We start from the raw sequence: 12,949 nt of genomic DNA, 5'->3' as shown, positions 1-12,949 counted from the left end.
TTTTTTTGCTCGCTCTCGCCCTAGGCCCTCACGCGGCTCACGCTCCTTTCACATTCCTTAATGCTTCTTCCGTTTGTATGATAGGAATTGGAACCATCTGCTTTTAATCTAGCGAAGCATGATCAGCATTTTCTGATTTTATGTTAGTTCTATTTTTGGCCCTTAGAAAATCCTTGTGGATTCCACCTACACTGTAACTATTATCGCTTGCAGTCTCTCGTCATAGTTTCCCTTCCGGCCCTCATTACTTTTACCAATGGCCGAAATAACACGCTAACTACATTAACAAAACTTCTATGATACACCAGAAAGGATATAAAAACTTAAAGAACTTGGTAAATCCTTGCTGAGTGACCCTTGGATAGCAAGGACTTCTCTTTTCCATATCTGCCCACACGATAAGATACATAGCAAAATTTTTATAGTTACTGACTTTTTCTTCAACTGAAGGTTAACATTTTTCAATTTTTATGCCTATTGGCTAGGTTTTTTGCCGTTTTGCGGCTAACGGCTCGCCCCATTAATTGAGACCCACTGAAACGAGTAGCCACCAGAAGACAGGCAGATGTCCGTTGTTGTTTTTCTCATGCGCTAAAAATAACCAAGCGTATCAACAATCAGACACAACTTAGGAATTACAGACCGGAAACAGCAGATCTGAAAATAGCACAACGTTGTGCTTTATATAAATTACTAAGAGTAAAGAGAAAATTACCAAAAGGGTATGAAAGCAACCTCGATGTATCGGAAGTCAATTGAGTCGATGCACTATTCGGGAAAAACAAAACAGCTGACACCCAATCCCAACTTAGATATTTTCGTAGATGCGATAGAAATAGCTTGTTATCTTTCCTTCGTTGATGATCATTTCCTTTATTCTCACCTAAAGTGTGATTATTCAGAGGTGATATTGTAGAAAGAAATTAGATGCCAGTCACTCTTAGGGGTTAAGGTTTAATAATAAATTAGACTTGCATGAGCTGTAAGTCTGCGAATTACGATCCGATCTGTCACGGAAGTAAATATTGATTGCTGTGATTATGCTAATTTATAGTTTCCTTTTTCTGCATGGATCTCATTGTCACAAAAGACCACATCTGTTCGAATCAACCGTTTTTCGACTTTCCTAGATCGAATAATGAAGCTGTACAACTGCGATTAAAATCAAGGTCTGAATCAAGTATCAAGAACAATAAAGAGGATTCAAATTTATTATATGATTTGTTGTGGTCGTCCGAACTTACCTGTTCCCAACGGCAACGGTTTTTTTTTTCTTCCAGAAGGTAGGGAAGTGATAATCGGAAACAATTTCCGCGTTCTTGGCTAAGAAACAGCGGATCTGAAAATATGAAAACGCTGTGCTTTTAATTAGTAGTAAATCACAGGGGGTAGAGTTGTAACTGAAAAAATGACCCGGAGGGTCTGAATATTATTCGATCTGACGGATTTTCAAGTTATCAGTATTTCAAACTTGGAGTCAACGGAATCTATGTTCTTTTCGGGAAGAAACAAAATATCCGACACTTACATTCCAACTTAAATATTTTGAAAGATATCGATGGGATAGAAATACCTGCCTTCGGTTGTTCGAAGGCTCGAAAGCGTTATCCACCAGATAACTCTCTGTCCTGGTCGCAATACTGGTCACCATACAGTAAACTATCAAAAAGTTGTTTTCGTCAAGAGATGGTTATACAACCGTAAAAGTGATCAAATTTTCCAATTTTCTTTTCAATACAAGGTATCCTCTGAGAATCAGTTCGAACGTGTAGTTGCTGCTGTGAAAGGGTCCTCGAGAGATTAACTTAGAGACTTGACTTAACCTTCTAATTTTTCTGGTTTCCAAACATTTGTCTTTGAGGCGAATTTCTACTGACCTGTCTTACTTCGTTGTTATACTCTTGCCTTTGAGCTAAAAGATCGTGGAAAAGTTAAGGAAGGGTATGGAAGTTCTTCTCTCATGAGAAGACTGTGAGAAAGTGTACATTGACGGGAAGTCGTAGCTTAACTCGACGGAAGTGAACTTCACATTTAAAACAATTGTTAAGCGATATTGCTTGAGCGTAAGGAGGGGCTTTCCGGTAATTTCAGCCTGCTTTCAAGCGTTCCTTTCGTCGGAGGACAGCAAAATAGGCTGATTTAGCAACAGGACGGGAACGTCAGATGACGAAGAGAGAGCGAGCGGAGTAGTCTGGATTCTGTTCTAATTTGACCATATTTGGGTATTTGCACTGCGCGTGCCGTCGTCAAGTGAGGTTCCGTTTTCTTGCTAAAATCAGCCTAATAATCGGCGGTCGAAAACAAGAGAGACTGATCTAAAAAAACAAACACAGATGTTTCCATGTCATATGTTTTCGACCATTTTCGATTCTGCTTATGAAGAAAATTAAATGCGAATAAAACAGGAGACATATAAAAAAATTGAGGAATAGTTTTGTTTTCGAATGGTAAAAAAGGCAGCATCGCATCCGTTATTTTCAGCTACTTTGCTGGTTTTGCAACACATACACACCCTCTGGCCCATCCTTAGAAAAGTAGACAGATTTCCGGTCCCGCCTAAGACATTTATTTATTGTCTTACTTGCTAGCTTGCTATTTATTGTCTTACAATAAATAATGACAAGCTAGTGAAAGTTTGTTGTTCATCGTCCTAGTACGTACCTTGGTACCAGGCCCTTCTAGAAGAGTGTACATATAACGTGCTCAGAAACCTACGCTTTGCTACTTTCGCTTGGTTTTCTTCCGCCATCACCGTTGTAAGCATTTTTTTCTTCAGATCCCAAAAAGGAAACTGTATTTTGGAATTGTTAACAGGATTCCTCTACGAAGACGCAAGTTTTCATATAAAAACTATTTCGAAATTCTAGCAGGCCCAGTCTTAACGGTAATTCCGAGAAGTTTTGCTAAGATCTAGACACGTTAACCGATCTATGCTTGCGAAGGAACTTCTATTACTTTTTGTATTTTGCGGAGTGGAATTTACCTCTGCTTTATCGGAACAACGGGAACAGAGATCGCAATGCCGTAACCAAACGGTATTTTGTCCTTGCACGGACAGACGAGGAGTGAGTGGCCATGTGCTTGTGGTAACGTGTAGTGATCAAAACGATCCAAAACTTTCTGTTTGCCCAGGGAAAGCTTTTTACCTAGAGGAGTGTGGAAAAGGTGAGCTTGTTGCAATTTCGGTGCAATTTAAGTTTTATGTTAAAATTACGGAGCTACTCTAATGTTATTTGTTAAGCTTAGCTTTGTGGAGATCTCTTGTGATAAATTTGTTTAACCTCTGTCAGAGTGGACTCTTTTGCCCAATTAGTTGTGAAATTGGAAAAGTTAGTGATGGAAGAGGAGGATTACCATTTCACAGCAGTAGTGAGGCATAGATTCCAAGGACTCATTTTACGCCTTCGTTTAGTCCTATCGAGAAGTTACAGTAAATTTGATTTCACCTCGAAACTTCCGCTTTCAAATTATAGTTCCGAGATTTATAATTGATTTGACGTCACTTCAAAGCCTTCGCAAGAAAGTAGTGCTTAAGGAATTGCAGTAAAAAAAGATGAATGGAGATAAGGTAAATTGCCTCATCCCTATCAGATTCAAGGCCTTTTTTAACCCTGTAACTCCCAGAAGTGTTCAACATGTAACTTCTCCCCACAATATTCATACATTACTCAGCAAACAGGTTATGAGATACCATACAATACTTTATTTTATGTGAAGTTTATGCTTAGCACAATCAGCTTTAAAAGTTTACAGATAATTCAGGGTCTTTGTAATCCTGATCTAACATTAAATTCTTGTTACTAAGTTACAAGTAGATATGTAGCTGCTAGAGGGGCAAATCTTCAATTAGATCATGGGAGTTCTTTGTATAGAAGTTTCATTTACATACCTGCAAAATTTTTATTCGCATATTTATTGCTGTGGTGAATTTGCTGGCACAATTTGCAAACAGGATTTCTGAGTTACAGTATGGCTGCTTGTCACACCCTCTTCGGATTGTTATTGTGATTCACGACTATAACCAGGTCTTCACATAGTGAAATATTAAACATTTCAATATCATAAATGAAAGTGGAGAGGCATTCATTATTCTTATTTACCTCATGTACAATGCAAATGCCAGAATTAGGTCTGTTGAGCGACCCAATCTATTTATTGTAAAAACGAGCACATCCTTGACAAGGAGAATTTGCTTAATGTTCAAGATTGTTTTGAAGGTGGCAGTTGTTTCCTTTACTCTCATGACCTCAGTCTCTTTGTCTCTGATCAAGCAGTTTAGAAGCTTGTCAATCTTAGAGGTAACTGGAGGTTTTGCCCATTGCAAGTTTCCCCCTACCGCCTTAAGAGTTCACCCCCTGACGGAAAGCAAGTTTGCCCTCACCTTCACCAGTTTGCCCCAAATCTTTGGTTTCTTACAGCAGAACTTATTCCTTTTATGTCTAAATCATAATATGTATCAAATAACATGTTACTTTTTTGCCATGGCAAACATGATAAGTACCATAATTTCCGGTCGTTTACCCGTACGGCCGATTACCCGTACCGGCCAATTATTGCATACGGCGGAAAAAAAAGGCACCAGATTACCCGCACTGGTGGATAACCCGCACATTGTTATTCAACTTTTTGGTGGCGAAAACGTGACATTAAGGTGATACATTTCAGTCTTTTAAAAGTTGTCTGATCCAACTTTCGAAAACTTCGAAGCGTCTTTGTCGAGTTTAAGAGTTTTTTTTATTAATTGATTGATTGTCTTCTTATTTAGTGTACTTTTCATCAAAAAGGCACAGACGTGACACAGGAAATTGTGATAATGGAATCATTCCAGGATCCCCTCACCCCTCAGATGATGCAGACCCCTATATAATTATGACCTCTGGATCTACCATAACAAGACGTGTGGATGACAGCTACACATTTGAATGCAAGGTCTATTCAAACTTTTCGGCAAATGTAACTTGGCTGATTAATGGCAAACCTATTTCTCTGGATGGAAAAAATTGGAAATACCGACTTACATCCTGCAGTCGAAGTTTAGAGGTCAAAATGATTTCAAAAGAAGACGAAGGAAACTACGCATGTGTTGTGACAAATGAGAAGGGGAAAAGTTATTCAGCTACAGCTAAGTTGTCCGTGAAGGGTAGGTAACCATGCCTGAGGTCTGTAGTATAATCTTTAGAGCAAGGTTTTCTCCCCTCACCACTAAGACCCAAGTATAACACATGCCTGTAGCTGCCAGCTTGCCCTAAATAGAAGGGAAAAACTATTATCCTTAAATTATGGTGCAGACTGAGCAGGGTCAAGTGGCTATATTTAGCGTTATCTCTCTATTGTGTGTCAGACTGGTTTAGAAAACTGTTGTCTTCAATCATATGAAATGATCTCATAAGACTGACACATGTTAAAAGCAAACTAATAAATTTTAAATTGATGCTCCTCATTAGCACACTTAACACAGAATTTGAACAAATGTGAGATTTGACCAAACATAAGATTTGAGCTCTTCTTCGCCCGAGAAAGCAAAGAACAGTTGGAGATGGATGATAATAGAGTTTGGGTTAAAAACTATCAGAGAAGTTTGGCAGACCTTTCCGTAAATAGGGTAATTATTGTGGCAGGGCTGTGGCCATGTATTGTATTTCTCAAGACATTAAATGAGTTACAATGTCATCTATGCATTCAGCTGGATAATGGAATTTGTGAAAAAGTAAAGACATAAGCAAAGTTATTTTTAGGACCTGAAAAAGGTACAGACATAAAGAAAAATTTTGAAAGTAGATTGATGCAGATTTGATATGTTTTTGTCGTGATATATTTTTACCGCTGCATTAAGTACTGGGGTATAGGCTTTGAAATCCCTATTATTTTGCCACATGGATTGAATAAAATTTTTGTGAGACAACCAAATTTTGGTAAATTGCATTTAACTGTTGGTTGAAACATTTGCAGCCATCGGTTTAATTTGAGAATGGAATTTTTGTACAAACCTTACTGCATTGACCTTACTGTACAGGCTATAGGTTTTAATTCAATCTTAAGGAGCTATGAATGTAGAAGAGTGAAAAAATTAAAATTGCTTGAAAAAAGTCATCAAATTTGCTTACAAAACATTTTGTTGTTGGTGCTGATGGACTGGAACTGCAGGATTAAATACAATGAAATCTATTATCATTGAATACATTGACTTGGCTTTGAATACGAGGAAAAGATTTGAGTAACATTTGATTCTTACAAAGTTGTCTATTTTAATTTTAGTACCAAGAGGCCCAGTTATAGAGTATGCAAAACTTGATGGTTTGGACACAGCTTACATTGGAACCACAGTCAACATAACTTGTAAAATCCAAGGCTTTGATGGTGTAATTGGCTATTTCTTGAAGAATGACATAATGGTAATGGAGGATGATGAACTACAGAAGTATGAATATTTCATGCCAAGAGTAATAGTTACACCTCCCAACTATGTTTTCCATCTGGAAATTAAGAATGTCACCATGGAAGATGCAGGAAACTACGCATGTAAAGCTGCCAAATATGGACTGAAATCAACAAAAACATTTCTTCTTGAAGTTGGTATGGTAAATGACTCTTTCTTGCATTTATTGAGGTTTTTTTTACACAGTACCATCTACTCTATATGGTGATGTATCACCTGCTAATTTTTATGAACCCCCAATCTTATTCTGCTTCCCTTCAGAAATACATGTTACATGCATGCACAAAAGATCAAATTTTCCTCTGTCATTTGAAGTTCACACTTTTGGTTTCACAAACCAGCACTCCTGGAGATTTCTTTAGCTTTAATGTTTTGTTTACTCATTTTAAGTCATGTGATAATATTATTTTACTAGAGAACTGATGTTTCTTTCAACTTTCCCCTTATTTACATGCATATTTATATGCATGTATGTACTGTATGCATTTACCAAAGGAACATTTACAAACAGTAAGGCTGGAAATTGTCTTGAGACTTGAAATTGGTAAACAAAATATGCAAGCTCAAGATTTCTACTGTCAAAATCATTTTGGTCACCATGGCAGGTAGGGAAAAATTTTGGCTACTAATTTTGCAGTCTGTGAGAGGTGCCAATTTGGGAACCTGTGGCTGGATAATATGAAGGAAGTTGTGATTATTTTTATTACTTCATGTTAATGCTCTAAGGTCAAATGAGAAAAACATTCTCAGTGTTGTCCTAAATGAATTTATTTCCTTCACCTTGAATTCCGAAGTACACTTTTCTCTTTGTGAATATTTTATTTCCAAGGACTCATCAACTGTTTTTTTTTCTGGCCACCAAATAGTGAATCCATACAGGGTTTAGCTCAGAGCTATACAGATATACCTTTCTAACTTGTATGTTTTATTTTCCTAATGGAAAGCTAAAGGAAATTCCCTCTTTTATCTTTTGTAAATTATGTGTTCATTGGGAAAATAGACATAAAGGTATAGGTAACTGTTGTTTTGTATTGTATTGCAGAACCATGTCCAGCGGGTTTTTATTGCCCTCCAGGAGGACGCGGTCGCATTCCATGTCCTCAAGGAACATACCAGCCAAACACTAGTCAGACATCTGAACAGGCCTGTAAATCATGTCCTTTCTTTACTAACTCATCAAAGAATCCAAGTGGTATACAACCAAACGCATATGAAGCTGACTGTCCAGGAGAAGATTCAAGTATTACAAGTAAAGGTACTGCATGGATCCCTAAATCAAAGTTAGAGAGAGCATTTTTCCCTACTTGCTTTTGTGAATCTGTTTCGAGAAACGGTCTGCAACCTAGTTCTTCAACCATTCAGATAAAAGAAAATGAAACTGTAACCACTGCTTGTGCTTATGTGTTTTCGTTTGGCCTTTGAACCCTAATGGTATCTTGTGATTTGAATTTCATAAATATATATATATATATTTTTTTGACATGTGTAATTCAAATTACTCATTTTATTTTCCATTTGTTTTAATTAGTGTTGACAACAACATCACAAGATGTCACCAAGATTGCCATTGGTATGGCTTGTGCTTTTCTTATTATCATAGTTGTAGTCTCTCTATCATTGTATATTGCAAAGGAGAAACATTGGCTGTGGTTCTCTTCCTCGAGACACAGCCATAATCCAGAGTGTTTCCCTTGTCAGCCAGTGTTAGGTATGAATGGAGATATAGAGAATGCCGAGTGTGCTGAAGTTTGAGGAAGTTGCTAGAAATAGGTATTTAGTAACTTTTTGCAATGTCTATTGCAACAATATAATCTATACCCAGCTGGTGATTTAGCAAGAAAGTAGTTAAATGAAAGCTGTTTATTCTGTCAAGTAACCCTAGCTCCCTTTCAGGAATCCAATTAAAAATTAAAAAGACTAAAATTAACGTACACTGTAGGTTCTTTCAACTTGGCAAACTAGCATATTGCGAGACTAAGAAATTCATTTGCTGCTTGCTTTTAAAACAGACGATGTAATTGCCATACTTTGTTTAGAAGCCTAACAATGTGTAGCTAGACAAATTAAAAAGTAATTTTAAAAATAAAATGTAATTATGAGCCTGTCATGCGAGTAAGTTTTGAATGACAAGTACACGTGAATTGTAACTAGATTATTCATTCTCGATTTCTACGCATGACATCTAATTTTGGCTTTTCCCCTTTTTTAATAGGAAGGTAAATGTTGAAATTTATAGAATTAGTGATTTAGAGCTAATTTTTTAAAATAAATTATATTACGTTAATAAAGTTCAATCTATACAACCTCCAAAATTGTATTAATATTTTGCGTATTTGTTGGCGGAGCTCGTAGCGTGCGCGTAGCTCCATACTAACAAAAACTGGTAATCAGGGATGATACCTGGAAAATTTGGTCGGATGCGATTGAATGAAGAAAATTTTAATTGTAGCATGCGCGGCCGGCTGCATTGTGGGAACGTCTACACCACCTTGCTCATGTTCATGGCACGTTTCAACACAGTGCGTGCGCAAGATTTGCATAAATCTCAGGAGCACTCTCCTCGAGGTGAATTTGTTTGATGCTTCGTTAAGCATGCGTAGTCAGCTGCATTGCAGCCGTATCCACTTCATCGCTTGCTGATGCACAACGCGTGCGTAATGCGCAGAGTCGAAAAGTCTCAGGGTTCGAGGTTTATCTGGCGCAAATCACCCTTCTGGGATCTGCTCCTTGGGGTGGAGAACTTCTGCAAAGATGGTGCATAGGGTACCAATTTCCATCGAAAGTCACAAAAGCACTTTTTTGGTCAAAAACAATGTAGAAAGAAGACAGCTGGTGTGGAAAACATTCGTTCGGTGAACTCCTAGACCACAAAAGGTTCATGGACAAAGTTTGAAAGAAATAGAGTTTTTGAACCGAAATGCTCCGGGCAACGTCAACTTAAAGCGACTGCGTCCAAGAACCTTATAATATTTTACTGGGCACTGTGGAAGCGCATTAAAATCGCCCAGTTCTAAATTTTCTGAAGCAAATAATCTTTGACAAATGTTGTTTTAGAAACTAACAAATTGTTCTCACTCGACATATCAACAGTGCCAGAAGTTCCTGAACTTACGGTATTTTTCAGGGATCACAAAACACCTAAAACTAAGTAAATCGAATGGCGTGTTTCAACCCCTTCCTTTATATTTTTCTGCGAAATTTACTATTCAAAACACAGACGAAGGGTTGTGGGCTTGTTTTATGATAAAAAGATACAAAAATGAGAGAGCAAAGGAAGCCCAGGCATTTAAAACCCTCTCTTGGTCAGCCTCGTTTCCATGTCTGATGGCGGCTTCAAATGGCTATGAGCCTTAATTCCCCACGCAAAATTAATTTCAATCTTAAAATAACCATTTCTTAAAAGGAGACCCTAAGCAAGCTTAAAAGTAAAATTTGAGTCAAACCTGCCTGTCCGACCTGGTGCGACAGTTACGGACAATCGCTCTTAACCCTCTAACTTCCGTGAGTGACCAAGACAAAATTTCTCCTTACAATATCAATACACTTATGATTATGCGGGCAAGTGATGAGAATGAAGAAAAATATCAATTATGGGATTACTAATTGATCCGATACCAAATTCTCTAAACTAACATAATGAGAATCGTTTGCCAGACAGCAAGGAGAATTACTGATGAGATCTTGGGAGTTAAAGGATTAAGTGATATTCCAATATCTGTTTTCTTGATTTATTATACAACAAAGAACTTGCTTTTGTACTGAGAGAATCGTTTTCAATAACCATTTTTAAAATAGTATTTTAAAGAAACTAATTCAGTAAAGAGACGACTCGAACTCTTTGGAGAGACAAAAAAACACTGTGCATTTACATTTCATTTCACTTTCTTGAGATTTTCAGATCAAAAAAACGTAATTATTTTTTCCCTTTATTTTGTGCTAACTTCGTAACAGCTGTACAGTTCGTCATATCATGCTATCTGTAATATCATACATATCAACACTGCCGTAGGTTGGTTCGCATGTGCCTGTGAAGAGACTACCCACCTCCCGCCTTGTCGCACTTTTTTTGCTCGCTCTCGCCCTAGGCCCTCACGCGGCTCACGCTCCTTTCACATTCCTTAATGCTTCTTCCGTTTGTATGATAGGAATTGGAACCATCTGCTTTTAATCTAGCGAAGCATGATCAGCATTTTCTGATTTTATGTTAGTTCTATTTTTGGCCCTTAGAAAATCCTTGTGGATTCCACCTACACTGTAACTATTATCGCTTGCAGTCTCTCGTCATAGTTTCCCTTCCGGCCTTTTTACCAATGGCCGAAATAACACGCTAACTACATTAACAAAACTTCTATGATACACCAGAAAGGATATAAAAACTTAAAGAACTTGGTAAATCCTTGCTGAGTGACCCTTGGATAGCAAGGACTTCTCTTTTCCACATCTGCCCACACGATAAGATACATAGCAAAATCTTTTATGGTTACTGACTTTCTCTTCAACTGAAGGTTAACATTTTTCAATTTTTATGCCTATTGGCTAGGTTTTTTTGCCGTTTTGCGGCTAACGTTGCGGCTAACGGCTCGCCCCATTAATTGAGACCCACTGAAACGAGTAGCCACCAGAAGACAGGCAGATGTCCGTTGTTGTTTTTCTCATGCGCTAAAAATAACCAAGCGTATCAACAATCAGACACAACTTAGGAATTCCAGACCGGAAACAGCAGATCTGAAAATAGCACAACGTTGTGCTTTATATAAATCACTGAGGGTAAAGAGAAAATTACCAAAAGGGTATGAAAGCAAACTCGATGTAACGGAAGTCAATTGAGTCGATGCACTGTTCGGGGAAAACAAAACAGCCGTCACCCAATCCCAACTTAGATATTTTCGTAGATGCGATAGAAATAGCTTGTTATCTTTCCTTCGTTGATGATCATTTCCTTTATTCTCATGACCTAAAGTGTGATTATTCAGAGGTGATGTTGTAGAAAGAAATTAGATGCCAGTCACTCTTAGGGGTTTAAGGTTTAATAATAAATTAGACTTGCCTGAGCTGTAAGTCTGCGAATTACAATCCGATCTGTCACGGAAGTAAGTTTTGATTGCTGTGATTATGCTAATTTATAGTTTCCTTTTTCTGCATGGATTCCTAGTCACAAAAGACCACATCTGTTCGAATCAACCGTTTTTCGACTTTCCTAGATCGAATAATGAAGCTGTACAACTGCGATTAAAATCAAGGTCTGAATCAAGTATCAAGAACAATAAAGAGGATTCAAATTTATTATATGATTTGTTGTGGTCGTCCGAACTTACCTGTTCCCAACGGCAACGGTTTTTTTTATTTTTCTTCCAGAAGGTAGGGAAGTGATAATCGGAAACAATTTCCGCGTTCTTGGCTAAGAAACAGCAGATCTGAAAATATGAAAACGCTGTGCTTTTAATTAGTAGTAAATCACAGGGGGTAGAGTTGTAACTGAAAAAATGACCCGGAGGGTCTGAATATTATTCGATCTGACGGATTTTCAAGTTATCAGTATTTCAAACTTGGAGTCAACGGAATCTATGTTCTTTTCGGGAAGAAACAAAATATCCGACACTTACATTCCAACTTAAATATTTTGAAAGATATCGATGGGATAGAAATACCTGCCTTCGGTTGTTCGAAGGCTCGAAAGCGTTATCCATCAGATAACTCTCTGTCCTGGTCGCAATACTGGTCACCATACAATAAACTATCAAAAAGTTGTTTTCGTCAAGAGATGGTTATACAACCGTAAAAGTGATCAAATTTTCCAATTTTCTTTTCAATACAAGGTATCCTCTGAGAATTTTCGAACGTGTAGTTGCTGCTGTGAAAGGGTCCTCGAGAGATTAACTTAGAGACTTGACTTAACCTTCTAATTTTTCTGGTTTCCAAACATTTGTCGCTGAGGCGAATTTCTACTGACCTGTCTTACTTCGTTGTTATACTCTTGCCTTTGAGCTAAAAGATCGTGGAAAAGTTAAGGAAGGGTATGGAAGTTCTTCTCTCATGAGAAGACTGTGAGAAAGTGTACATTGACGGGAAGTCGTAGCTTAACTCGACGGAAGTGAACTTCACATTTAAAACAATTGTTAAGCGATATTGCTTGAGCGTAAGGAGGGGCTTTCCGGTAATTTCAGCCTGCTTTCAAGCGTTCCTTTCGTCGGAGGACAGCAAAATAGGCTGATTTAGCAACAGGACGGGAACGTCAGATGACGACGAGAGAGCGAGCGGAATAGTCTGGATTCTGTTCTAATTTGACCATATTTGGGTATTTGCACTGCGCGTGCCGTCGTCAAGTGAGGTTCCGTTTTCTTGCTAAAATCAGCCTAATAATCGGCGGTCGAAAACAAGAGAGACTGATCTAAAAAAACAAACACAGATGTTTCCATGTCATATGTTTTCGACCATTTTCGATTCTGCTTATGAAGAAAATTAAATGCGAATAAAACAGGAGACATATAAAAAAATTGAGGAATAGTTTTGTTT

At 37.8% G+C, this 12,949-nt stretch overlaps 1 protein-coding gene across 3 annotated transcripts; it reads left to right on the top strand.

The window, feature by feature from the left end:
• The first annotated feature begins 2,661 nt into the window (after nt 1–2,661).
• On the top strand, nt 2,662–8,739 carry LOC136277681 (fibroblast growth factor receptor 2-like). Of its 3 annotated transcripts, none has more exons than XM_066160134.1 (5): nt 2,662–3,165; nt 4,766–5,140; nt 6,256–6,578; nt 7,479–7,691; nt 7,965–8,102. In XM_066160134.1, exons 1-5 carry the CDS (start codon nt 2,931–2,933, stop codon nt 7,968–7,970), a joined length of 1,152 nt encoding a protein of 383 aa, XP_066016231.1. In that variant the 5' UTR covers nt 2,662–2,930; the 3' UTR covers nt 7,971–8,102. The 3 variants fall into 3 exon arrangements, with proteins under 3 accessions (XP_066016231.1, XP_066016230.1, XP_066016232.1); XM_066160133.1 differs by having other exon boundaries at nt 2,666–3,165; nt 6,256–6,573; nt 7,965–8,739; XM_066160135.1 differs by having other exon boundaries at nt 3,034–3,165; nt 4,785–5,140; nt 6,256–6,573; nt 7,965–8,739.
• The last annotated feature ends 4,210 nt before the right edge of the window (nt 8,740–12,949 follow it).

Source organism: Pocillopora verrucosa, chromosome 13, assembly GCF_036669915.1.
Source record: "Pocillopora verrucosa isolate sample1 chromosome 13, ASM3666991v2, whole genome shotgun sequence".
Classification (NCBI taxonomy): domain Eukaryota; kingdom Metazoa; phylum Cnidaria; class Anthozoa; order Scleractinia; family Pocilloporidae; genus Pocillopora; species Pocillopora verrucosa.
This window is presented reverse-complemented; position numbering and strand designations above follow the sequence as displayed.